This window comes from Stenella coeruleoalba (genome assembly GCF_951394435.1).
Source record: "Stenella coeruleoalba genome assembly, chromosome: 9".
Taxonomy (NCBI): Eukaryota; Metazoa; Chordata; class Mammalia; order Artiodactyla; family Delphinidae; genus Stenella; species Stenella coeruleoalba.
Window position 1 is genome coordinate 29,426,609 of NC_137155.1, and position 27,838 is coordinate 29,454,446.

At 40.6% G+C, this 27,838-nt stretch overlaps 1 protein-coding gene across 10 annotated transcripts in view; it reads left to right on the plus strand.

Annotated features, from left to right (window-relative positions):
- Positions 1 to 23,660: 23,660 nt before the first annotated feature.
- Positions 23,661 to 27,838, plus strand: part of CROT (carnitine O-octanoyltransferase) — a 95,992-nt gene continuing 91,814 nt past the window's right edge. For 9 of the 10 annotated variants that reach the window (XR_013829872.1, XR_013829873.1, XR_013829874.1 and 6 more), the window contains exons 1-3: positions 23,661 to 24,071; positions 24,323 to 24,419; positions 26,962 to 27,097. Coding sequence is in view for 5 of the 10 variants with exons in the window: in XM_079932194.1 (XP_079788320.1) it covers positions 26,983 to 27,097 (115 nt within the window). In the remaining 5 variants the exon portion in view is untranslated. The remainder of the gene's footprint in view (positions 24,072 to 24,322; positions 24,420 to 26,961; positions 27,098 to 27,838) is intronic. The other variant, XM_079932192.1, reaches the window with a different exon arrangement.

The following is a 27,838-nucleotide window of genomic DNA, read 5'->3' on the forward strand; positions in this document are numbered from 1 at the left end:
AAGCCAATTTGAGCCTTAAATTTACTCGGCTGGATTTTAACAAGGCACACATAGTTTGAACAGTCATGTGATAGGAAAATGGATTCACAAATATAACGAATTTAGGCATTGCAGCAGATTGCAGCTTTCAGTCTGAATGTGCTCCCAGGAGTGGATAGAATCTGTGGGTTTATTGCTAACATTTTTTTGAATAGAAGAATGAGATTTCCACACACCCCCTGCAAATCAGGCAGGTGTCATGAAAGAGCCAGCTCAGTGATCAGGAGTCACTTGCCTGGTCTGAGCTTAAAAAAGTCCCCTTGGGCCCTAGATTCCTGAACTGTAAAAGGAAAGATTATATACTAACAAACTGTGAGAATAACTGGAGGATCTATTTTGAAAATATTTTTCTATTTTGAAATGCTTATAGATTTACAGAAAACTTCTAGGGGTAGCACAGAGAGCTCTAGTACATACCATTCCCCCCAGCTTTCCCCAATGTTATCATCTTTCACAACTACAGCACATTTATCAAACCTGAGAAATTAACGTTTCTATAATACTCTTAACTAAATCACACACTTTACTTGGAGTTTCCTATTTTTAAATAAGACTGCTGTGTAGTACAGAACTGTGGCTTTGTCAGAGGCTCAGTTTTATATCCAATAAAAACCAAGGAAGGGACTTCCCCCGTGGTGCAGTGGTTAGAAATCCGCCTGCTATTGCAGAGGACACGGGTTCAAGCCCTGGTCCGGGAAGATCCCACATGCCGCGGAGCAACTAAGCCCGTGCGCCACAACTACTGAGCCTGCGCTCTAGAACCCGCGAGCCACAACTCCTGAAGCCTGAGCGCCTAGAGCCGGTGCTGCACAACAAGAGAAGCCACCGCAATGAGAAGCCTGTGCACCGCATCGAAGAATAGCCCCGCTGTCCGCAACTAGAGAAAGCCCGCGCACAGCAACAAAGACGCAATGCGGGCAACAATAAATAAATAAATTAATTAATTAAAAACAAAAAAAACTAAGGAAAATAAATTTCCCCAGAAGATGTGAAAATTAAATGAGATATGGTAGGTGAAATTGATTTTTATACTCTGAAGTGCTATTCACGGGAGTGAGTCACACATGATAAAAAGACATTTTTAGGTGTTTTAATAATTGATTTAGCACTGCTCCTGAAGTGGATAAAATCTGAAACAGGGTCTATTGCCCACAGCTGAAACACCGTTCTCAATATGAAAGCGCAAAATTTGCACAGAGAAATTAGAACAAAGAAACAAATATACTAATTTAAGCCAGTAGAATAGGAGCAAATAGATTTTTTAGCCGATAAACAGTTTACTGAAGTTCCTATAATATTGTAACTTCTGAGTTTTAAATTGTGTGTGTGTATTGTTTTTAACTAATCAATTTCATGATTTAGAAATTTGAAAGCACAGTTTCATGGACAAGGTAAAAATTTTTTTAGGTTTTGAACTAAAATACATTTCTTAAGAAAGCTCAGGAAAAAATGATGGGAATGACATTAGGCAGTTATTTTTTGTTACCATTTCATTCAAGATTTAGAATATTCCTGATAATGATTTTGAGTAAATTATTTAAAATTCAGGCATTTAGCTTGAGGAGAAGTGTGTACTATGCCCTGGCTTTGTCACTAATTGTGTCACGTTCAGTTATTTATTTAACCTGACAGGTGTCATTTCCTCATTATAAAGGAGCACGATGGGACAGATCGCTTTTTAAAGATCTGTGGCACTAACATCGTGTGACTCTTTGACCATAAGAGAGGAAGGCCTGAAGTTAAAGAGGAGAAAGAAAGAAAAATATAAATGTAGTTCACAGATGCAGTGTAGTTGTATTAGCTTTTTATATAGTGATGTTGGATATTTTGGGTCTTTTGGGGGCGTCAGGGTTAAGATCCTTTTTCACAAAGGTATTTTCTCTGTGACAATTAGATATTTTTAGGGCTGTAAGCACAGCGTTGCACACGCTCAAGCCCTAACCTGCTAGCCTTTTTGAGGGTGCCCTTCCCATGTGGCTTAAACTGTTCTCTAAATAGACCTAACAACGGGGTAATCACACTTCTTTTCTTAGAATAATGTCATTTTAATTTTTTTAAGAGAGACTAGACAGGAATCCAGCTATCTCATTGCTTAGCTATCCAGGTTCATAGTGAAAAACATCTGAAGAAGTAAATAGTATCGCTTAAAAGAATATCTATGATGTCTCCTGTTAATAATGGGAAATTCAGGGCTTCCCTGGTGGCGCAGTGGTTGAGAGTCCGCCTGCCGATGCAGGGGACATGGGTTCATGCCCGGTCCGGGAGGATCCCACGTGCCACGGAGCGGCTGGGTCCGTGGGCCATGGCCGCTGGGCCTGTGCGTCCGGAGCCTGCGCTCCGCGAGGGGAGAGGCTGCAGTAGTGAGAGGCCCGCGTACCGCAGAAAAAAAAAAAATAATAGTAATGGGAAATTTATCAAATTAACTTTAATTGCATAAATACAGAAAAGTTTAAAAAAATGAAAAACTTAACCTTTTGTCTACTTCTGACTTGTTAAATAAAATAAATAGAACATTACAGAATAGGTTTATTTTACAGGGAAGAACTTTGGGGAAATTTTTTGTTTTGTTTTGTTTTTTTAAAGAAACACATTAAGATCCAAAAGAAAAAATTAAATAAATAACAACCAAGGTAAAGAAATTCTCATACAACATGTCCATCCAACAGCACACCCATTTTTCCTTCTTGGAGAGTCATTTATATTCTCCCCCGTGAAAATATTAGCACCACTTCCCCTTGGCTGGATTCCTTGACACTCCCTACAGTGAGAGCAGACATCTGTTACTGAGCCTCTATTTAGGGAAAAGGTATTAACACTCAGAATACACAAAGGAAGAAATCTCATCTATAACACCCAGAATGGTATTTTTCAACCCATCCCCTAAAAGAGCGATCTGAGCAGAACCTCTGAATATCTGATATAATTAGCTTCTCTTGTCAACAGTGTCTTCTGTTCCCTCCTGTAGTGGGTTGCATTGTGGATTCCCAAAAGATATGTTTACCAAACACCTGTGACGGTGACCTTATTTGGAAACAGGATCTTTGCAGGTAAAATCAAGCTAAGAATCTTGAGATGAGATTATCCTGGATTAACATGGCCCTACATCCGATGACAAGAGCCCTTGTAAGAGATGAAGGCTATGTGAAGAAAGCCCAAGGTTGGAGTGATGCCATTGGATGCCAAGGGATGTTGGCAGCTACCATCAGCTAGGAGAGAGGCATGGAACAGATTCTCCCTCAGAGCCTCCAGAAGGAAACAACCCTGCTGACACCCTGATTTTGGACTTCTCGACTCCAGAGCTGGGAGAGAATAAATGTGTGTTGTTGTCAGCCATCCAGTTTGTGGTTACTTGTTACAACAGTCCTACGAAACTAATACTGGGCATTTCTACTGGGAACTGCTTCCTCTTTCACTAGAAATGTTGCAAGAATTTAATAAGGTTGGCAAAGCTTTCCCCTGTAGTAAGTCCCCTAGAAGGACCACTTGTTCCAAAGTGAAGAGGGTCATAGGAAAACCATTAAGTAGGAGTACAGAGAAGGAAACCTATTGCCTGTAGAGAATGACACTTTCCTGTAAAATAAAGACACTGAATTTTTAATAGACACAGAGAACTTTAGTGTCTTCCTACAATGCTATCCTTACACGCTCCACCTAATTCAAGTTGCTACCTTCACTCACACTTTTGAAAGTCTTCTTTTGCAATTGACTTTAGAACCTGTTGGGAAGTTTAGTGTTCTCTAGAGAAACAGAACCAGTAATTTATATATATATAGGGGATCGGGGGGAGAGAGAGAGAGAGAGAGAGAGACATTGATTTATTATAAAGAATGGGCTCATGCAATTTTGGAGGTTGAGAAATCCCACAATCTGCCGTCTGCAAGCTGGTCGTGTGGTTAGGTCTGGTCTAAAGATCTGACAACGAGGAGAGCTGATGATGTAGATTCCAGTCCAGATCTGAAGGCTTGAGCACCAGGCATGCTGAAGGGAGACAAAGGTGGACGTCCCAGCTCAAGTAATCAGCAGGAAGGGCCAAGTTCTTCCTTCCCCACCTTTTTGTTCTATTTGGACCCTCGACAGGTTGGATGATACCCACCCACACTGGAGAGGGCGATCTTCTTTACTGACTCCACTGATTCAAATACTAATTTCATCTGGAAGTACCCTCACAGACACACCCAGAAATAATGTTTAGCCAAATATCTGGGCACCCCACGACCCAGTCACGTTGACAGTTAAAATTAAGCATCATACAGGTTATGCAAGCAAAACAATATCATTCATTTATAGTCACAATTCCAATGTTATTATCAAATCTTTCTTCTTAGGCAATTTAAATTACAATTAAAGTGACAAATACTGAACTTGAATGCACATGACTTCTAACTTAAAAAATTAGATAGATAGATAGATGGATCCTCAAAAGATGAACAAATTTCACTATTTGTAATTTTATACCAACCAGACTGGCAAAAATTAAAAGTGTGACAGTACCTTTTTTTTTTGGCTGTGCCACACAGCATGCAGGATCTTAATTTCCCCAACCAGGGATCGAACCTGCACCCCCTGCAGTGGAAGCGTGGAGCCTTAACCACTGGACCGCCACGGAAGTCCGACAATATCATTTTTAAGCAAAGATATAAAACTTTAGGACATCTACATCTCTGCTGCTGGTACTTCTACCAGAAGAGCTGCTATACTCATTAGGTCATAAAGATGCAGGTGCCAATACTTCTCACCCCAATAATTCTAACCCTAGGTGTGTAGAAGTAGCTCTTACACAAATGCAGCAAGAGACTTGCAAGTTTCAAGGTAACATTATTTATGATAATAAAAGAGTGGAAACAGCCCAAACGTCCATTAACAAAAGAATGGATAGGTCAGCGGACCAGACCTATACAATGGAATATAGCACTCAAAGTGAGTGAACCGCAGTTATATACATGTATCAACATGCCAATATGGATGAAGCTCACAACCATAATGGTGAACAGTAACCAAAAAAAGTATGTTGCAGAATGCTCATGAGTATGTAACACACTGGAAGCGCCCTGCTCATAAACCCTTAGGCCTTATCATTTCAGCACAGGCCAGTCCAACCCCTAACTGTCAGTAATTTCAACCCTTTGCCAGAGGGGTTCCTTTGTTTGCAAAGCCCACTCTGCCTGCACACGAGGCAGGCCAGAAGTGCCAGGGAATTAACACCCTCCAGCAGCCAGCCCTCGACCAATGGTCCACAGGACCTGTGTATAAATACTTGGGAGGATTAATTCCAAAGTGTATACTCTACTCCGTCTCCTCAGTGTGATTAAGATATATTTTACTTTATGATTTAGAAATAGATACATGTTTTAATTTTGATTAGTTAGGAAAGGAATCATAACAGCTGAAGGTGAGTTCTTTTCTGTTGGATAAAAACAAAAACTTCGGTAGCTAAGTTCTTAAAACCAAGAATATTCTGAGATTGTTACCAAACATTTCCAAATTACAGGGGAAATTCTGATTTTTAGGTCTCATTTTCTTGCAAAGTAAACAACTTCTTACACAGTTTTTTTTTAAGCTGCTACTTGTATTATGAAAATAGGTTGTTTTGCTTGAAATGTAGGAGGAAAGAAATCAGTCTTTTGTAAACTTGAGAAATGAATTAAAAGTTTTTCTAGAATAAAATTCCTTCATGTCATGATGGCATTAATTGGTTATTTATTTATTTTATTTATTAAAAAAAAAAAAAAGAACAGGTGCAGCAGGTAGTTAAGGGTACAGAAGCTAGAGCGGACTGCCTGGGTTTGAAACCAGAGTCTGCCACTTACTAGCTGTGTGACTTTGAGCAAGTCTCTTAACCTCTTTGTGCCTCAGTTTCCCCATCTGCTGAATGGGGATGAAACAATATTTACCTTTTAAGGTTGTTGTGAGGACTAGAGTTAAAATATGTAACAAATTTAGAATAGTGTCTTACAAAGACCAAGGTCCCAAAGACTGTTAGCTCTTCCTATTGCATTCGCAATAAAACCGTAAGGGAAATTTTAAACACAATATTCAGAACAGTGGTTATCTTTGGAAGGGAGAGATGGGTATATGGGGGTCTCAAAGGTATTAGTTATGTTCTATTATTTTTAAGTTGGGTAATGGATATATTTTTGTTGTTTTATTATTATGCTTTATAACTTACATATAAATTACATCTTTTAAAATATCTATCAAATAGTGCATAATTTTTAAAAGTTGAAAAAATAAAATAATCTCCACCAAATGTATTCAAATTTATATGTCTTTTATGATTTCAGGGTACTCTTTGCTTCAGCTAAGGCCAGTCCTTCCCCGCCTCACCCGGGTGGCAGAGCTCGGAATCTTCCTCTTCCTCCATCACCACCTAGAGGAGGAGATCTAATGGCCTATGACAGAAGCGGGAGACCTGGAGACCGTTATGATGGCATGGTTGGTTTCAGTGTTGATGAAACCTGGGACTCTGCAGTAGATACATGGAGCCCATCAGAGTGGCAGATGGCTTATCAACCACAGGGTGGCTCTAGATATCATTATTCCTATGCTGGGGGTCATGGCTCATATGGTGATCTTGGTGGACCTATTATTACTACACAAGTAACTATTCCCAAAGATTTAGCTGGATCTATTGTTGGTAAAGGTGGTCAGCGGATTAAACAAATCCGTCATGAGTCAGGAGCTTCGATCAAAACTGATGAGCCTTTAGAAGGGTCCAAAGATCGGATCATTACGATTACAGGAACACAGGACCAGATACAGAATGCATAGTATTTGCTGCAGAACAGTGTGAAGGAGTATGCAGATGTTGAAGGATTCTAATGCAAGATACTTTTTTCTTTTTTATAGTGTGAAGCAGTATTCTGGAAAGTTTTTCTAAGACTAGTGAAGAACTGAAGGATTCCTGCATCACTTTTTTTTTAATCTGCTTCTGCTTAAAAAGGCAACATTCCTCTGCTTCACAGGTGTTCTTCATTTGAGGTGTAGTGAAATCTCTGCTGTTCACCACATGTAATGTTTTAGTTCCTTACAAACAGGGTTGGGGGGTGAGGGGGGTGTGTAAAAACTAACTTTGAAATTTTGAAACAGCAGCAGAGTGAGTGACTTTTCATTTTTGTTCACTGTTGGTGGTTTAAAAAAAAATCCCCCCATGTAATTATTGTGAAGTCTTTGCTTTGTGGTCACTGTAACATTTGGGGTGGGGGGGGAGACAGGGAGGAAAAGTAACAATAGTCCATATGTCCCTGGCATCTATTCAGAGCAGTGTGCACAATGTAACGCTCTTTTGTAAGAAATGTTTTAGATTTTTAAAATAAATTTAGTGAATCTATTTTTGGTGGTCATTTGTTTTTTAAGACAGTCATTTTTCAAATGGCTGAATTCCCCTCAACCTGTCCCCACACTAAACACTAAGTTTAATTTTCAGTCCTCTGTTGGATATAAATAAATGCATCTCTTCTTGGACTTAAGCAAAATATCTCGACACATTCAGTTCTCGTGATATCTTAAGTGATTTCAAAGTCCATTGCTTGGGAGGAAATTCCACCACACATTCATGCTTATAATAATCTGGGGATTTTTGTTTGTTTTTGCAGATGCTTGCCCCTACCTTGCAACAATTTTCTGTTTGTAATTGTGAAGAACCAAGGTGGGGAGCAATACAACAGATGGAGTAGTTGTTATAAGTATGTACCAGAAGCCTAATTAATAGCGGCAAGTTTTATTAATCAGAATAATACTTGGTTATGGAAGTGACTGATGTTAAATAAATTCTGATTATTTTTTATTCGATAATTTTTCTCCTATAGACTTAAACCGTCAGCTTGGTAGTGTTCATTAGTTAAACTTTGTAAAAAAAAATATATATATATATATATATTCTTGTTTTTCCATTGTATGCAAATTAAAAGAAAAAGATGTACCACTTCCCTGTTGTATGTTGGATCGTGTAGGAAATGTTTGTCAACAATTCAAAAAAAGATGAAAAAAGTTCCTGTGGATTTTTGTATAGCATCTTGGCATTTGTATTGATAGTTAAAAGTTCACTTCTAAATAAAACTCTCATAATTCTAGATTTGATGTGGGTTTGAACAAGGGTTGATTGACACCTGTAAAATTTGTTAAAACATTCCTCTTATAAGGAAATAAAATAATCCTAAATTATAAAAAAATTCTTTCCTTTTGAATGAGCATTGCACTTAAAACATTTAACAATTAGTATATGCTTATTTTAGAAAAAAAGCTTGTGCAATAAAAAGAAAAAAGTATGCTCACTATATCATCTATATTCATCTATAACCACTGCTAATATCTTGATGTCTATCCTTCTGGACTTTATATTCTATTATAGATTTTAAAACAAAATTACATTATAAAGAAGTGCTACTAAATGATATCCTTTTAAAACTTAATATACTGGGAACATTTTTCTTTTTTGTTATTTTTTTTAAATTAGATTCCTTTGCAGGAATAAACAGAAGAGATTCAACAGCTGCTAGATCAGCAGAAGGAAGAAGAGTTTACTGTAAGTATGCCTGGCTCTAAGGGATACAGGATCCATGAGACCCTAGAAAGGACACTTGGCAGCAGAAGCTTGAGAAGCTCCCTCTAGGGTTCCACCGCTAAAGTGACTACACATCAATGTGTATCGGGGCGGCGCTCTCTTCTTTATATTGACAGGCTTCCCTGCCATACGTATTTTTTTTTTGCGGTACGCGGGCCTCTCACTGTTGTGGCCTCTCCCGTTGCGGAGCACAGGCTCCGGACGCGCAGGCTCAGCGGCCATGGCTCACGGGCCCAGCCGCTCCGCGGCACGTGGGATCCTCCCGGACCAGGGCACGAACCCGTGTCTCCTGCATCGGCAGGCGGACTCCCAACCACTGCTCTACCAGGGAAGCCCCATACGTATCTTTTTCAGGTCCTTATAGCTTCTGCTTTTTCAGTTTCTTCTTTCCCGTGACTTCAACCTATCAAAACCTTTGGCTTTTTCGTGACCCACTATTACCCTTCTAGCCTCTCCTTATCTGGTGGAGTTTCACCTTTAGCCTCACTCTGTCAACCACTCAAATCTCTCTGCAGTTTCCATTTCAGGTTCACAAGACTGAGGTTCCGATAGATCCTGATAGACTCCTTAGGGGTGGGAATCTTGTGTCAGGACTTCAGATACGTTAATGGTCAAGAGACTGGCTGTCCTCGGGCCAGATGCCTGCCCACTCCAGGTCTGTTTGGTTGTGTCCTGCCCCTGCCCCACAGCCCGCGCTTTATCCTTTCCTATAAAATGTCTCTGGTTAGAGTTGTGGTGCCCTGTTGTGGAAACTTCAGGTATTACAGTCACCATAATTTTTCTTCTAGAATTGTTTTCAAATTACGGGTGCATTACTTTAGGATGATAAAATCAACTAGAGGCTGACAACCAGAATTTTAAGAATGGAATAGAGTGGAATGGAATGGAACAGAACAGAATGGAACTGAACAGAAAGGAACAAAACAGAATAGTACAGCATAGAATAGAACAGAATATATGAGTTCATAGCACTTCTTATAATTGAGTTTTGTTTCATGAAACTTATTTCAGATGTGTGTGTGTATAAAACAACGTATATGATATTCAAAAAAATTTACAAACTGGCGTGACACAGGAATAGACACCCACGGTAAATAACTAGTACAATTGAACTGGTGGGAGACAGCTGACCCTCAACCTGTTATGGACGGGCATGGTTGTGATAAACGTGTTTATTTCTTAATATCAGTCATGTCAAAAGAATTTGAAAGACACTGTTCTAGAACTCAATAAAGTTATACATCAAAATTTTAATGAGTGCGTCCTATTTGTACAAATGTGCTATAATTCATGCGACCTACTGGTCCTGTCTCTTTTTTATTTTTCCCTTCTCTTTACTCACAAGGAATATGAAACAGTCCCATCACTATGAGAGGCCCTAAGTGATTGGGATACACTCTTAAGACACAGCTCTCTTGCATGTGACACACACATTCATTCTTTCCAACCCTCCTTCCTTCCATGCTTCTCCTCCTCCTCCTTCATCCCCCCGCCCCCCCATCTCTCACACACACACACACACACACACACACACATTGAGCATTACTGTTTTTAACCATTTTCCTATTACTGTCTATTTAGATTGGCTCTTCCATTTACTGGGTGTGTGACCAGGTGACTTAACCTCTCTGTGTCTCAGTCCTTCATCTGTAAAATGGGCATGATAATAATAATAGTACCTTCTCCTCACAGTTGTCTGGGAGGGCTGAATGAATCAACCTATGTAAAGTGCTCAGACGAGTGTCTACGACATAGTAAATACTCAATTCAATGTTAGCGCTTATCATTATTTAGATTGTGTCCAGTTTTTCACAATTACAAGTAAAAATATTGATTCAATGAATACTTCTGTAGCGAAATCTTTGGAAACAGACTTTATTAAGTCTACTTAGGGAAATAGCATTGCTAGGTGAAATATGTACATTTTTAAGGTTTTTTTAAGAATTTTGCTATATTATCTACCTGACAGGATCTTCTACCACCAATGTTTGAGAGCCCATTTCCCAGAAACTCTAGTCAACACTAGGTGTTATGATTTAAAACAAAAAGCCTTGGCAATTTGATTGGGAAATAACGATATCCATTATTGTATAAATTTGCTTCTCTTTGATCACAAGTGACATAGAATAAATTTTCAAGTGCTTATTCATCATTTATATTGACTCTCCAGCAGAGCACGTTGAGAGTGCGTCTTGATGTCGAGCTACTTTTACATGTGACTATGTCCCCATTAATCTGTGAAAGTCTCACTTTTGAATCTTCCACTGTAGCTGAGCACATGTCCTGCACACAACTGGTCCCAATACATCTTAGTTGAATAAAGTATCACAGTCACCACATCTGATTTCTGCAATGGATTTTTGAGCAGAATTCTCTAGCAGTCAGAAAAGGGAAAACATCAGATTGATCTACTCCGAACTATCTTAACATGGCCTTGGGCAAAGGGAGGCGGTGTCCTTCCTTTGTGCGTCTGAGAATTGGATGATTACATAAGAGCATTTAAATACATTTCTTTTTTTTTTTTGATATACTATATAATGTTTATTTAATGCAAAAGAAGGCAGAGCAAGAGTATATAATAAAATAAATACAAAACAGCTAGCAATTTAGTAAAGTTTTTATCCAACGACATCCATAATCACGTTACTTATGAATGGCTTAAATATAACTTTCTTAAGAATGCAATTGTCAGATTGAATCAGACAGCAAGATCCAATTCTACTGTGTCTATTAGAAATGCAGTTAATATATACTGATAAAGATAAGTTAAAAGTAAAAAGATGGAGAAAGATATGCCATGAAAATAGCCCCCAAAACCTTGAATAGCTATGTTAATATCAGAAAAAGCCAGCTTCGGAACAAGGAATACTATCCAGAATAAAATGGGACAGTATATCATCATTAAGGGTCAATTCTCCAATAAAAAAAAAAAATACATTTCTTTTTTATTACTGCTTCTCTCTGGGGGTTATTTGTCCAAATGTTCCCCTTCTCAAAGAAAAGAGAATTGTTTTCATCTGTGAGACTATACAAAGACTATAGTTCCAAATGGGATGGCCTTTTCATCATCGAAAAATGTGTATAAAGCAACTACTGTGTGCTAGGCATGGAAAAGGTGTGTGTGAGCATGCGTGTGTGTGTGTGTGTGTGTGTGTGTGTGAGCGAGGGCAGGAATGGGTATGTGTACAACGTACAAAAAACATGCTCTTCCTGCAGGAAATTAGCCTTTAGTTGGTGAAGGAAGTAACATAGCGTAGAGAGAATGACGCTGAAGGGCATCCAGAAATTGACATTCAATACCCAGGCAGCTCGAACTTACTTTGTCAACTTGGGCAAGTCCCTTAACCTCTCTGCGCTTTAGTTTATTTACCTGGGAAATTAAGAACAATGCAACTGTGTTTCTAACAACCTCCTGCGAGCTATAGGGTGTAAGAGGGTAAAGGGATGGGATGAGAGAGACACAGTAAGACTCCTAAGTGGTCATTGTCATGCAGTGAGAGAAGGGCCAGGCAAGGGAGAAAGGCTTAAGGGGGAAATGGCATGTCCAGGTGAGGCGATCCAGGGGGATTTGTGTTGAAGTTAGAATCTGAGCTGACCTGCTCAGTAGAGAAGAGGGTGTGGGAAGCAAAATTGGGGAAACAGCATGAACAAAGAGCAGAAGCCAAGGTGAAAAAGTGCCAGACATATCCACGGAAGGAGAATGAGCAGTTTGGCTGGAACAGAGCCTTCATGCAAGTATTCACTGAGATTTCACTGGAAGAATGAAAATGTTATGGGGGAGGGCCGTGACCACGCACAGGAGCTCACCCTCAGGGCTGCGGGCCACTTGCAGGAAGAGTGTCTCAGGATTTCCAGGAGCACCGGGTTGAGAGAGGAGCGTGCGTGGGTCTGTCAGTGCACGTGGTCGGGTAAGAGTGAGAGGGGGCAGCAGGGCGTGGAAGGGCTCTTCTGTGACACGGCTTTGTCATTTCTGCTATGAGTCCTGGGTTGACTTGAAGGTTTTTGAACAGAGTCAATGCAGAGCAGTGTTTTAGGGCAACTAACCTGGGGGAATTACAGAGTAGGCTGGAGAAATAAGAGATTGGAGGAGGGAAGTCAGTTAGGAGGCTATTATAGTATGCAAGGCCTCATGCCTAACTTTGGGTCCTGGCAGTGAACACGAAGAAGTTATGGCTACCAGAGCTGGTTGTGAGGAATGGCTGATAGAAAATTCCCCACAGGGAGCTGGTGACACAGACCCTGAAGGTGGAGGAGGTGAGGAAAGTGTCCAGTGAAGGGCAGAGAGTGGAATCACAAAACAGGGGAGGAGAAAGGAGGAGAAACACTTCCTCCTCTGAACTGAGGAAGATTTCCAAAAGGAGGAGAAGGTGGTCACGCCTTTGTCTTTTTCTTTCTTTTCAGGAAAGTCTGGTGCAGTGGGAGGTGATCTCCAGTAGTGGTTCGGGCAGGAGTTTTGCAGTCAGACAGACGTAGACTGCTTTTTAGTCACAGATTTTTAGTTAGTGGCTCCACCACTGACGGAAGGGATGATGATCACCAAGTTACTTTGAATCTAGTTATGCTTCTGTTTCCTCATCTGTAAATGCAGATGTTGATGAAAACTTCTGACTAGGTCCCTGGTGAGAATATTCACCCAGAGCAAAGATAATAAATAATAGCTATTGGTAAAACTATAATTATTATTTTCATGTATTTCTATTTTTATATGTACCGAGAGTGTAACCACAGAACTAGCCCAAACTAGCCCTATTCTGAGTTGTTCTTTAGAGACAACAGAACAAAACTGTAAGTCATGCAGCCAAAGTATACATAGAGGAGACAATTTTGACCTCAAACAAGACCTGGAACCAAAGTTTCTCCCCTCAGGGAACCAAAGGACCAGACATGACCTGAACCTGAGCACTGGAACCCTTTCAGAAACGAACGGTCCGCTGTCCAGGAAGATCCGGTGCTGAAGCCCCGTTCCCGCACCTGACCATAAATGGCCTGCCATTCCAAAGCCTACCAATCAAAACCTGCCCGCCAGCACTTCCTCATACCAACCCTCTCGCCTTACTCTGTAATGGGTGAGGGAATCCCAGATGGGGAGCTATATCTGAGGTTTGCCTCCTGTCTGCTGACTCGGCCGCCCTGCAATAAAGCCTCTTCTCCCTGCAAAGAGCGTTCCCTTGGCATTGGTATCTGGGCATGAAGCCCACTCGCTCCTGTACAAGGATTGAAGGGGTTCAACGTTGTGGCTGGAGGCTAAAAAGTGGTGAGGATTAGATAACCGTGAGGGAAAAGGAAAAGGGAGGGAGACATTTTGTGATCAAACATCTGATTTCTCCTTTTTTCTCTATGTCTCATTAAAAATTTTTTATTAAAGAAATTTTCAAATACAAATGAATCTGTATACAAAACAGAAACAGACTCACAGACATAGAAAACAGACTTGTAGTTACCAAGGGGGAGAGGGAGGAGAGGGATAATTTTAGGAGTGTGGGATTAACAGATACAAACTGCTATACATAAAACGGAGAAGCAACAAGGATCTACTGTATAGCACAGAGAACTGTACCCAATATCTTGTAATGACCTATAATGGAACTTAACCTGCAACAAACAAACAAACCACAAATCACTATGCTCTATACCTGAAACTTAACACAATGTTTTAAGTCAACTATACTTCAAAAAAAACTAAGAAAAAAAGGTAAAGAAAATTTCAAACACAAAAGTAGAAAGAGTAGTATAATGAACCCCTTTGTACTGAACACCCAGTTTCAACATTTTGCCAACCTTGTATTATTATTTTTGGATGAAATTATTTTAAAGCAAATCTCAGATATGATTTCTTGTAATCTTTTTAAAAGAACATGAAAATCAATTCCCAGCAGTATTATGGATGAGCTATCTTTTATATTCTTTTATTTTTCCAATAATTTATTTATTTTATTTTTGGCTGCGTTGTGTCTTTGTTGCTGCGCGCGGGCTTTCTCTAGTTGCGACGAGCGGGGGCTACTCTTTGTTGCGGTGCACAGGCTCCTCATTGCGGTGGCTTCTCTTGTTGCAGAGCTCGGGCTCTAGGCGCATGGGCTTCGGTAGTTGTGGCACTTGGGCTCAGCAGTTGTGGCTCACGGGCTCCAGAGCACAGGCTCAGTAGTTGTGGCTCATGGGGCTTAGTTGCTCCGCAGCATGTGGGATCTCCCTGGACCAGGGCTCAAACCCGTGTCCCCTGCATTGGCAGGCGGATTCTTAACAACTGAGCCACCAGGGAAGTCCCAAGCTATCTTTAAGGAACACTCCACTAGATTTTTTTTAATGCTGAATTAAATAAGGGAAAAAACTTAAAATGCATTGAAGAGTTAGCAAGCAAGAAAGGACTTCTCAGAGTCAAAAAGCTAAGTAAAACTAAAAATAAGAGAAGTATGCAAAGAACTAAAACTGGTTTTCACCTTGAGGATTTTAACTTAACCCAGCTGGGCATGAGTTTCCATTCTTAGTGGTTTCTAACGATTCAGGGGACAGTGCCCCAAGCTCAGGATCCACACAAGGCCGGGAGCATAATAAGAGATTTCTATTTTCCCACATTTATGCTGGGTTTGTTTTTGTAGGTCTTTTTCTTCTCTTGTGTTTCCCACTTAGAGAAGTTCCTTTAGCATTTGTTGTAGAGCTGGTTTGGTGGTGCTGAATTCTCTTAGCTTTTGCTTGTCTGTAAAGCTTTTGATTCCTCTGTCAAATCTGAATGAGATCCTTGCTGGATAGAGTAATCTTGGTTGTAGGTTCTTCCCTTTCATCACTTTAAATATGTCATGCCACTCCCTTCTGGCTTGTAGAGTTTCTGCTGAGAAATCAGGTGTTAACCTTATGGGAGTTCCCTTGTATGTTATTTGTCATTTTTCCCTTGTTGCTTTTAATAATTTTGCTTTGTCTTTAATTTTTCTGTTTGATTGCTATGTGTCTTGGCATGTTTCTCCTTAGATTTATTGTGCCTGGGACTCCCTGTGCTTCCTGGACTTGGGTGGCTATTTCCCTTCCCATGTTGGGGAAGTTTTCGATTATAACCTCTTCAAATATTTTCTCTGGTCCTTTCTCTCTTCTCCTTCTGGGACACCCATAGTGCAAATGTTGGTGCATTTAATGTTGTTGCAGAGGTCTCTTAGGCTGTCTTCATTACTTTTCATTGTTTTTTTAAAATTTTGTTCCAAGGTAGTGAATTCTACCTTCTGTCTTCCAGGTCACTTATCCGTTCTTCTGCCTCAATTATTCTGCTATTGATTCCTTCTAGTGTATTTTTCATTTCAGTCATTGTATTGTTCATCTCTGTTTGTTTGTTCTTTAATTCTTCTATGTGTTTGTTCTTTAATTCTTCTAGGTCTTTGTTAAACATTTGTTGCATCTTCTTGATCTTTGCCTCCATTCTTTTTCCGAGGTCCTGGATCATCTTCACTATTATTTTTCTGAATCCTTTTTCTGGAAGGTTGCCTATCTTCCAGCTTCATTTAGTTGTTTTTCTGGAGGTTTCTCTTGTTCCTTCATCTGGTACATAGCCCTCTGCCTTTTCATCTTGTCTGTGTTTCTGTGAGTGTGTTTTTTTTTCCCACAGGCTGCAGGATTGTGGTTCTTCTTGCTTCTGCTGTCTGCCCTCTGGTGGATGAGGCTATCTAAGAGGCTTGTGCAAGCTTCCTGATGGGAGGGACTGGTGGTGGGTAGAGCTGGCTGTTGCTCTGGTGGGCAGAGCTCAGTAAAACTTTGATCCACTTGTCTGCTGATGGCTGGGGCTGAGTTCCCTCCCTGTTGGTTGTTTGCCCTGAGGTGACCCAACGCTGGAGCCTACCCGGCTCTTTGGTGGGGTTAATGGTGGACTCCAGGAGGGCTCACGCCAAGGAATACTTCCCAGAACTTCTGCTCCCAGTGTCCTTGTCCCCGTGGTGAACCACAGCCACCCCCTGCCTCTGCAGGAGACCCTCCAACACTAGCAGGTAGGTCTGGTTCAGTCTCCCATGGGGTCACTGCTCCTTCCCCATGGGTCCCAATGCACACACTATTTTGTGTGTGCCCTCCAAGAGTGTATTCTCTGTTTCCCGCAGTCCTGTCTAAGTCCTGCAATCAAATTCTGCTAGCCTTCAAAGTCTGATTCTCTGGGAATTCCTCCTCCTATTGCCAGACCCACAGGTTGGGAAGCCTGATGTGGGGCTCAGAACCTTCACTCCAGTGGGTGGACTTCTGTGGTATAATTGCTCTCCAGTTTGTGAGTCATCCATCCAGTGCTTATGGGATTTGATTTTATTGTGATTGGCCCCTCCTACCGTCTCATTGCGGCTTCTCCTTTGTCTTTGGATGTGGGGTATGTTTTCTGGTTAATTCCAGTGTCTTCCTGTTGATCATTGTTCAGCAGTTTGTTGTGATTCTGGTGCTCTCACAAGAGGGAGTGAGCTCATGTCCTTCTACTTCGCCATCTTCTGTTTAGGCTTAATTCTCTGTTTCCATGGAAACAGTATTTCTTTATTCTTTCAGAAGCACCTTTAGAAAAATGACCTGACTGCCTTTATTTTTAAGCTCCTCTCAAAATGAAAATTTGTTCCAACGCGGATCCTGAAAGTTCAGCAAAACTGTTCATGAATGACTGGTTTTATTTCATTTTTTTCCAGCTTTATGGAGGTATAATTGACCAATAAAAAGTGTATATATTTAGAGTATACAACTTGATGATTTAGTATATGTATACATTGGGAATGATTACCACAATCAAGTTAATTAATACATCCATCACCTCACACAGTTACTTTCTTTTCTTTTTGTTTCTTTTTTTTTTGGCAGTGAGAACACTTAAGATCTGCTTTCTTAGCAAATTTCAAGTATACGATACAATATTATTAACTATAGTCACCATGTTGTGAGAGCCCCAGAATAAGTTCATCTTGTAACTGAAAGCTTGACTAGCTTTGGAAACATCCCTTGAAGTTTTAGAAATTCCTATTAATTAAATAGATATCTCTGGTCTCAAGTGTTCCTTTCATATTTAAACTCTGTACAGTTATGTTTTTTTTTTCCTTAAGAGATATAGGCTGCTTCTCTCCTTTATTTGAACCTCCTTTTATTATCCTAAAAATGTTCTCTTCCCTATGAAAGGAATTGCTATCTAAATTATATTCTCCTGTGAATCAGAGTGTTTATAAATGTGAGTCTGATAATTAATCAGTTTAAAATTTCATTCTTTTTATCCTGTATTTCTAACACTCAAAAATAAGAATTTGTGAGGAGAAGAAACAAATTGTGCATATGATTATATTTAATAATCCATTTTTTAAACTTCAAAATATAAGCTATAATTCACATATCATAAAACTTACCCTCTTAGTTATACAATCCAGTGTTTAAAAATATATATTCACAAGGTTATGCAACCGTCATCACTATCTAATTCCAGAACATTTTTATCACTCCAAAAGGACACCCCACACCCACTAGCAGTCTTTCACCTTTCCACTCACCCCCCAGCCCCTGGTAACTACAAATTTACTTTCTGTCCCTATGGATTTGCTTATTCTACGAATGGAATATTTATGGAATCATATAAATGGAATCTCACGTATGTGACTTTTTTGTTTGCCCTCTTTCACTTAATGTAATGTTTTCAAGGTTAATCCATGTTTTATCAGTACTTTGTTCCTTTCTATTGCAATCTCTTTATCCATTTGTTGACAGACTTTTTGACTTGATTCCACCTTTTGGCTACTGTGAATAGTGCTGCAATGAACATTTTATGTAAGTATTCTTGGAATACCTATTTTCAATTCTTTGGGGTCTGTATTTGGAAGTGAAATTGCTGGGTCATGTAGTAACTCGATGTTTAACATTTTGAGGAATTGCCAAACTGCTTTCCAAAGTAGTTGCACTATACTACTCGGCCATAAAAAAGAAAGAAATAATGCCAGTTGCAGCAACATGGATGCAACTAGAGATTATCATACTAAGTGAAATAAGTCAGAAAGAGGAAGACAAATATTGTATCACTTATATGTGGAATCTAAAATATGACACGATTGAACCTATCTACTAAACAGAAGCAGACTCAAGGACATAGAGAACAGACTTGTGGTTGCCACAGGGGAGGGGATTGGGGGAGGGATGGAGTGGGAGATTGAGGTTAGCAGATGTAAGCTATTATATATGAAATGGATAAACAACAAGGTTCTACTGTATAGCACAGAAAACCATATTCAGTATCCTATGATCAACCATAATGGAAAAGAATATATAAAAAAATGAATGTATATATGGGTATAACCAAATCACTTTGCTGTACAGCGGAAATTAACACAACATTGTAAATCAATTATACTTCAATTAAAAAAAAACGTAGCTGCGGGCTTCCCTGGTGGCGCAGTCGTTGGGAGTCCGCCTGCCGATGCAGGGGACACGGGTTCGTGCCCCGGTCCGGGAGGGTCCCGCGTGCCGCGGAGCGGCTGGGCCCGTGAGCTATGGCCGCTGGGCCTGGGCGTCTGGAGCCTGTGCTCCGCGGTGGGAGAGGCTACAGCAGCGAGAGGCCTGCGTACCGCAAAAAAAAAAAAACACAAAAAAAACCAACAACAAAAAAAACGTAGCTGCACTATTCTATTCCATCTGCAATATGCAAAGATTCTAATTTCTCCACATTTTCCCCAACACTTGTTATTTTGCTTTTTTTTTTTTTAATAGTCATCCTAGTGGGTATAAAGTGGTTTCTCACTGTGGTTTTGGTATGCATTTCCCAAATGATTAATGAGATGAGTATCCTTTCATGTTCTTTTTGGCCATTTGTATATCTTCTTTGAACAAATGTCTTTGTAAGTCCTCTGCCCATTTAAAAAATATATATATATATTTATTTATTTGGTTGCACCAGGTCTTAGTTGCAGCAGGCAGGCTCCTTCATTGTGGCAAGTGGGCTCCTTAGTTGCAGCTCTAGGGCTCCTTAGTTGTGGCATGAGAACTCTTAGTTGCGGCATGTATGTGGCATCTAATTCCCTGACCAGGGATGGAATCCAGGCCCCCTAAATTGGGAGCATGAAGTCTTATGCACTGTGCCACCAGGGAAGTCACCCTCTGCCCATTTTTTTAATTGGACAGATTTTTAAAAAATTTTGTCTCACTGTTTTAAGAGTTCTTTATAGGGCTTCCCTGGTGGCGCAATGTTGAGAGTCCGCCTGCCGATGCAGGGGACACGGGTTCGTGCCCTGGTCCGGGAAGATCCCACATGCCGCGGAGCGGCTGGGCCCGTGAGCCATGGCCGCTGAGCCTGCGCGTCCGGAGCCTGTGCTCCGCAATGGGAGAGGCCACAACAATGAGAGGCCCGCGTACCACAAAAAAAAAAAAAAAAAAAAGAGTTCTTTATATATTTTGGATGCTAGACCCTTATCAGATATACAATTTGCAAATATTTTCTAACATTCTGTAGGTTATATTTTCACCCTCTTGATAGTGTCTTTTGATGCGAAAATGTTTTTAATTTTGATGAAATCCAATTTATCTGGTTTTTTCTTTCCTTTGTTGCTTGCGCTTTTGGTGTCATTTCAAAGAATGCTTTGCCAAACTTAAGGTCTTTTAAAAAGAAACCTTAATAGAATTCTTTCTTCTTCCTCACTAGTACAAGCAGTACCCATGTACTAGTCAAGTACTAGCAGTACTTTAGTGGACCTGTGGATCTTTTATTTTCATGTTGTTATGAACCAATTCTATCCCTTAAAATTCATATGTTGAAGCCCTAATCCCCATTACCTCAGAATGTGACTGTAGTTAGGGACAGAACTTTTAAAGAGACAATTAAGTTAATATAAGGCTGTTAGGGTGGGTCCTAATTCAATATGACTAGTGTCCTGGTAAGAAGAAATTAGGGGGCTTCCCTGGTGGCGAAGTGGTTAAGAATCCACCTGACACGGGTTCGAGCCCTGGTCCAGGAAGATCCCACGTGCCATGGAGCAACTAAGCCCATGCACCACAACTGCTGAGCCTGCACTCTAGAGGCCGGGAGCCACAACTACTGAGCCAGCGTGCCACAACTACTGAAGCCCGTGCACCTAGAGCCCGTGCTCTGCAACAAGAGAAGCCACCGCAATGAGAAGCCCGTGCACCACAACAAAGAGTAGCCCCTGCTCGTCACAACTAGAGAAAGCCTGCGAGCAGCAATGAAGACCCAACACAGCCAAAAATAAATAAATAAAATAAATAAATTTATTTAAAAAAATAATTCTAAAAAAAAGTTCTAAAATTACCTTATGGTGATTGCATAACCATGTGAATATGGTAAAATCCAGTGATTTATACACTTTAAACGGGGGAACTTTATGGTATGTAAATTATATCTTGACAAAGCTGTTAATTCATGTTCTGTTTAGTAATACAGATTTTTTCTGAGATATAAAGACATAATAGTTATCTTAACTCTTCCCTAGGATTTCGGTGGTAAATTTTTATATACAGTAAATATCACTAAAGGCAAGTCCAAACCACTGACTAGTACTAAGAAGAGGCCCTTTGTATGCTCATCTGCTGTTGGTGGTGGAGTTCTTGGCATCCAGTATATTTTAATTTGCTGTTAGCTGCTTTGTGAAGTGACTACCTGTCTACTGCCCCCATCCCCTCATTAAAAATAAGAAAATATCACAGAATTATTTCTTCAATATGTTCATTTTATACATTGGGATGAAAGTAGATTAAAGATCTGTCTCATAGATTAGAGCTATTTATACTACAACTCATTACTTCTTAGAGCCACAAGTCTTAGCAGTAAACTAGCTATGCAGATCAAAATGTAAATTCCTGTTTTTTTTATACTTTTTATGGTGGAACTTATCCAAACTTGTCTATAAGATTTTGTCTAGGGCTTCCCTGGTGGCGCAGTGGTTGAGAGTCCCCCTGCCGATGCAGGGGACACGGGTTCGTGCCCTGGTCCGGGAAGATCCCACATGCAGCGGAGCAACTGGGCCCGTGAGCCATGGCTGCTGAGCCTGCGCGTCCGGAGCCTGTGCTCCGCAACGGGAGAGGCCACAGCAGTGAGAGGCCCGTGTACTGCAAAAAAAAAAAAAAAAAAGATTTTGTCTATAGACTTGTCTACAAAGAGCTTTTTCTATTTGTGGTATACTGAGAAAGAGCTACATAGGATTAAAAATGAAAGATCTCATGGGAGTAAAAATGAAAGATCTTTGATGTCAACTTAAAAACCTTATTATCACCGCTTGTAATACTTACAAGTTTTTCTCTAGAAAAATATTTTGACTCAACAATCAATTTTTAATCTTGGGACAACTTCTTGTTATCAATATATGTGATGTGCCTCACTAGCCACTATCACCCTCTCCACTCTAAGAGCTGAAAACTAGTTCAAATTTAACCTGAACAGAACATAATTTGGAATCTTCCAATAAAACACATATTATGTATTTTGAAAAAAAACAAATCATTTTAAAATATATGCTTTGGGGGATTATTAGTACATCTGCTTATCAGTTTATTTTTATTTTTTTTATTTTTTACTTTTTAATAAACATTAAGACTAGGAGAGAGGCAGTGAAGTTAAGTGACCCTAAAGCACCCACAATCATTAAACATGCATAAACTTTAAGCGGTGCCAAAATTCACTAGGAAGGAAAAGAAAATACAGTGAAGGTTTTTTGACTATTTTTAAAATTCTGTTTAAGAATAATATCTTGTAAGCCAATTTGAACATTATCCAGAACACAGAACTTAAATACTATGAGAGAAAAGTTCTTTACCACACCTTCAGAAATTACTACTACAACTTTACAATCCCTTATGTGAAAACTTTTTTGGCCTGATATGTTTCAGAATTCAGAACTTTTATCAGAGAAGTGTGTCTGCCACATATTAAGTAACATCTCCATCAAGTGCGGAAGTTGCACTGTAACCAAACTCATTAATATTTCTGTAGAGAACTTATGAATATTCACACCAAATGAATATTCAGTTATACATAGCCTCAGTTCCCTTCTGGTCAGATTTTACTCTTAAGGGACTTAGGAAAGACAGATAAAGGATCTATAATGGCACGTTAATTTGGAATCCAATTATTTATATTTGATATCCAGTTCAGAGCCACTGTAAACTATTTGTCTTTTCTTCCACAGAAATGAAAGTGTATTTAAAATGAAAAATGAAACAGTATATTTCAGGAGGTAAATGTAAAAATGATTTGCCTGTGAAAGTAAGTTAACTATATTATGATCTTCCTCTAGAACTTGCCTAGTTCCCTCTTGTTAAAAACTTCATGTCTTGGTGCGATAGTGAAAGACATCAGGTCAACCTCAAGCTTGCAGTGTGAGTCCTGGGGGCTTGGAGGACCTTGGGCAGCATGAAGACCTGTGGAAAGGTAGGGAAGCCCCGAAGGAGCAGAGTGCTGCAGTCTCTCTAAGCTGGGCAAATTTCACCCTCAGTGGGTGAAGGAAAAGAGAGGTCAAGTAGGGATTTATGTGGTTACTGTTCTCTTCCTAGGACACGGAGTGAAAAATAGGATTCCTTTTTAAGGCGCTGATATAAATTCTTACTTGGGGGTTACAAAAAGCGTCACACGGGGAACGGGGTAAGAGCGGCTGGTAAGCCATAGGTGGGGCTAGAAGAGGAACAGGTGAAAATGGGCCATCTGTTCCTACATCAGCTCCAGACGGTTAGGTAACTGCGTGAGCGGAGCACGGCCCTTAGAGCCCTCCGTGTCCCTGGCAATGCGCTGAGCTCCACCGGCAGCAAGTAGTTGACTGCTCCCGGGCTGTATTTGGACTGTTTCTCTTGTCCGCCCAGCCGAGCCTTGCCAGCGCCCGCAGCCTAGAACCCTGCCCGCAACAGACGACTGGAGGCGGAGCTAGGTCGCACCAGAGCGCAGGCCCGGCCCGCCCCCCCTCGCCTTCAAGTACGCGGGGGCTGGGGGGCGGAACCGTCGCGGCTTCCCAGCCAATCCCCGTTACCCGGTGCCCGTGGGCGGGACCCTCGCGGCTCTCCGTCCAATTGCCGCTCCGGGGCGGCCTCAGGGAAGCGGGCCTGCGCAGCTGTGCGCTGCGGCGGAGTTTTTCAGCCGCTGGGGGTTGGGACTAGTCAGCCGGCCGAGTAGCGCTCCGTCCCTCCCTCTCTTTTTCCTACCTCCCTCCCTTCTTCCTCCCTCCTTCCCCCGCTAACCCTTCGCGGGTGGGGAAAAGTTAAGGCGTTAGAACAGCGTTAAATTGTGGAGAGCGTGAGTTGCCAGGACTGGCGGGGGTGGCATAAGGCATCTCGCTTGCCGGGGTCTGCGAGGTATCCTTGAGGCTGGGCCGCTAGGCTGGTCCGTCGTGGTGCTTGGTTGAATTTCTCTCACCTGCTGGCTTCTGAAGTATGCGGAGCTGCGTTTGCGTTGGTGGGAGGAGTCTCCGACCTCTCGTCGCCCTCTACTCCTCTCGTCTCTAGAACCAAGCTTTGAACTTGCAGTCCTGCGACAAAGCGCCGGCACCAGATACCCGGGCACCGGGAGGTACATCGTTTCTGGAGACTGTCTCATGGAAGGGAGTGTAGTTGTCCTAGTAGTTAACCTAGTTAGTAGTGTAGTAATTTTTATCCAGCTTTCTGGCAGCTGGAGTGTTTGCGTGTGTTTGCTGTGATTGCCAAAAGTTTGAGGCTTGGGGCCTCCAACCCCTAAGTTGTCCGTCTTCCACCTTCTTTTACTAGTTTCTGTTAATTTTGTACCCCTGCAATTGTTAAACTTTTTTTTCTTCCTGCCCACAGTCACCAGCCCAGTTCAAATCTCTGTGATTCCAAAACAGATTTGTTGCAACGCGCTCTTGGCAGTCCTAAACAATTGATCTTGGTGTACCGGTATGTGGTAAGCTATTTATTTTACTTGTTTCTGTTTCTTGTTTACCTGATTCTGTTTTCTACTTTGAGTTTACATCTTATTGCTCCCAGGAGGCCCACTGTAATTAAATCCAGCGTCATCATTTTCTTAATGCACTTGTAGGTTATTTTAGAATTGTATTGTTTAATCCTTGTGATTGAGAGTTCAAAACAATCCTCCATGAAAGAATCTGATAATTCCTATTTTTACTGTGTACCTTTTGGTGAGTTAAGACTGTTGTGAGTATGGTACTGGTAGTCGTGGTCTCAGATTCCTAAAGTCTAGTGAGTGGTAGGGATGTATACAGAGAATAGCTTATTTTTTCTGTATCTGTGTGTTAGTTTCCTATTGCTACCATAACAATTTATCACAAACCTAACAGTTAAAAAAACATAAACTTATTAACTAGCAGCTCTGTAGATGGGAGGTCTCTGTAGGTTTAGCTGGATATGCTGCTTAGGATCTCACAAAGCTGAAATAAAAGTTTGTCGGTCTGGGCTTTCTGAGGGAGAATCCATCTCCAGGCTCATTGAAGTTGTTGGCAGAATTAATTTCCATGCAGTTGTAGGACCGAGGTTCCAGTTTCCTTAATGGCTGTCAGCTGGGGCCTCTCTCAGTTCCACGAGACCACCTGCATTTTCAAAGCCAGATAGCACCTCCAGTCCTTTTCATGTTTTTAATCTCCCTGACTAGTCTTCTGCCACCTCCTGGGGAAAGCTTTCTGGTCCGGAGGGCTCAAGTGATTAGATTAGGCCCACCTGGATAACCTCCCTACTTCAAATAAGGTCAATTGTGCAATAACACCATTACAATCAAGGAAGTGATAATCTCATATTCACAGGTTCTGCGTATTAGAGGGGGCAGAATCATGGGGGCCGCTCATAGACATTCTACCTAGCCTGATATGGTTGTCTCAAAACTAGATTATTTTTACAGTGCAGTTTTGCAGGTATTAAAAAAAAAAAGAAAACCCTAACAACAACTCTGATTATTTGAGTATCCTCTCTACAGATGAAGAAATTCAGGTAAAGTTATTTGTGCAGGGGCATATGGCTAGAAAATGGCGAGTTGGTATTTGGACCCAGATCTACATTTCTATTAGAACTAAAGGCATGTTTGCGGATGGTCAAAGTGAAGTGCTTCTTCCTATTTAGATAAGAAGAAGCAGAGGAATTGAGATCTTTGTTGTACCTCATTTTGGGGTTATATTAGTGCTGTAGGCTAAGCTCTTCTCCCGTAACAAAGAAAGCCAAACTACAATGGCATAAATAAAAGATCTTTTTTTTTTTCTTTGATACATCTAGAAGAAGGAGTCCAGGACTAGTAGGAAGATTCTGACAGCCTCAATACCTGGCTCCCATAAATGGGTACAAAATGCTGTTCCAGTTGGGACTTTCCTGATAGGCAGGGAGGAGGAGAGAAAGCACAGGAGAACACCTGTAGTTCCTTACAGGGGAATGATCTGGAGGCAACATATACATCGCAAAGCCATACTGAGCTCCAAGGGAGAGTAGGAAAGATACAGCTATATGGCTGTCTACCCAGCTGAAACTCAGGATTCTGTTAAGAAAGAAGGGGGGAAGTTATATTGGCTGAAAACAGTCTCTGCCACACCATTGTTTTTTATAATGTTTTATTCTATAACTTTCTGAGTGGAATATTTTATTTGGCTTTGCAATTAGTTTTAACAGGTAGTATTTGAAAGGACAGGAAACTCTTATTCAATATTAATGTTTCTTCATTTCTCAACTGCTATTTTAATATATAATTTATAAAGGCTTCTTTGAGGAACCTCTTTTCACATTTTGTATTACTTTGATTTTTCTGAAAATTAATACATCTGTGGAAAAGGTACAAGATTGCTTTGGGATACATGAGATCATTCTGTTTAGGCCTCACACCACTGCAGGATTAGGTTACAGCAGCCTGTCATATGATTTATGTACTCTGTAACATTTTGTAACTCTGTATAGTTGGATGACTTCCACAACTTTTCATATTTTCCTCTTCAAAGTTCTTTCTCTCAGCCCATTATCCTTTTCTGCACATCTGAATTCTACCTACCCATTTAGACCTCACCCACTATCATGTAGCCTTTGTATGGGAGGAAGATTGTGGTTATACAGGTCTGGATTTGAGTTGTTGCTTTGACCTTAGGCAGTTTACTAAATCTCTCTTGAGTTTTGACTTCTTATGTAAAATGGCAGTGAACGACACCTTTCAGAGATAGTATGAATATGAGAGAGAGAACACATTTTCTATAACACTTATTGCAGTACTTGGCAAATAGTAGGTGCTCAATAAATGGTAATTATACTGGTCTTACTGATCACTCCTTGACCTCTAGCACTTTTGAGTCTACACTTTTTTTTTTAATTGGTTTTCTCTCTCTGACAAGTTCATGAATTCCTAAGGACTAGGACCAGGGCCTAGATATACTGTGGTCACTAAAAAGTGATGTAGTGAGTTGGGACTAGCATCTAAAAGAATATTTATGAAATTGAATTGTGAGGGCTTTTTTTTTCTTTAGTGTTCCTGTTGTGATTGCATCATGGAAAATCAGTTGGCTAAATCAAGTGAAGAAAGAACATTTCAGTACCAGGATTCTCTTCCATCACTGCCTGTTCCTTCACTTGAAGAATCATTAAAGAAATACCTTGAATCAGGTATGTTTGTAGTCTTTTAGCATATATTAATATTGCTAGCAACTTAGAAAACTGCGAAATTGTTAGAAGTTGATGAGGGTCTAATTGCTTTTTCCTCTAGGCTTATGATAATTAAAATTATCCTTAAAATGTCCAAAACATTTCTGTCTTTCTCTCTCATGTTAATTTTTCCATAGTTTAAAAAGCCAGGTAGTACTTTTAGGCTTACAATAAGAAGTAGTAGTCCTCTGCCTCATTTCCCCCACTGCCAATCCCATGCCTTTAGGCAAGCATTTTGAAATATTTTTTCTGCTTCTTGTGTTTACCTCCAGATTTAAGCTAACATTCTTTTTTTATTTTTAATAATTATTTATTTTTCACTGTGTTGGGTCTTCGTTTCTGTGCATGGGCTTTCTCTAGTTGTGGCAAGCGGGGGCAACTCTTCATCGTGGTGCACGGGCCCCTCACTATCGCGGCCTCTGTTGTTGCGGAGCACAGGCTCCAGACGCGCAGGCTCAGTAATTGTGGCTCATGGGCCCAGTTGCTCCGCGGCATGTGGGATCTTCCCAGACCAGGGTTTGAACCCGTGTCCCCTGCATTGGCAGGCAGATTCTCAACCACTACGCCACCAGGGAAGCCCCGAATTTATGCCTTTTTAATTACTCTCATTTTAGTGAGTTTCTAGAAGTGACGATAAATTTATGACCTTAGTTCCCTTTGTTTAATTGGAAGCCCTCTGATTTTTTTTTTTTAGTTCTTTTT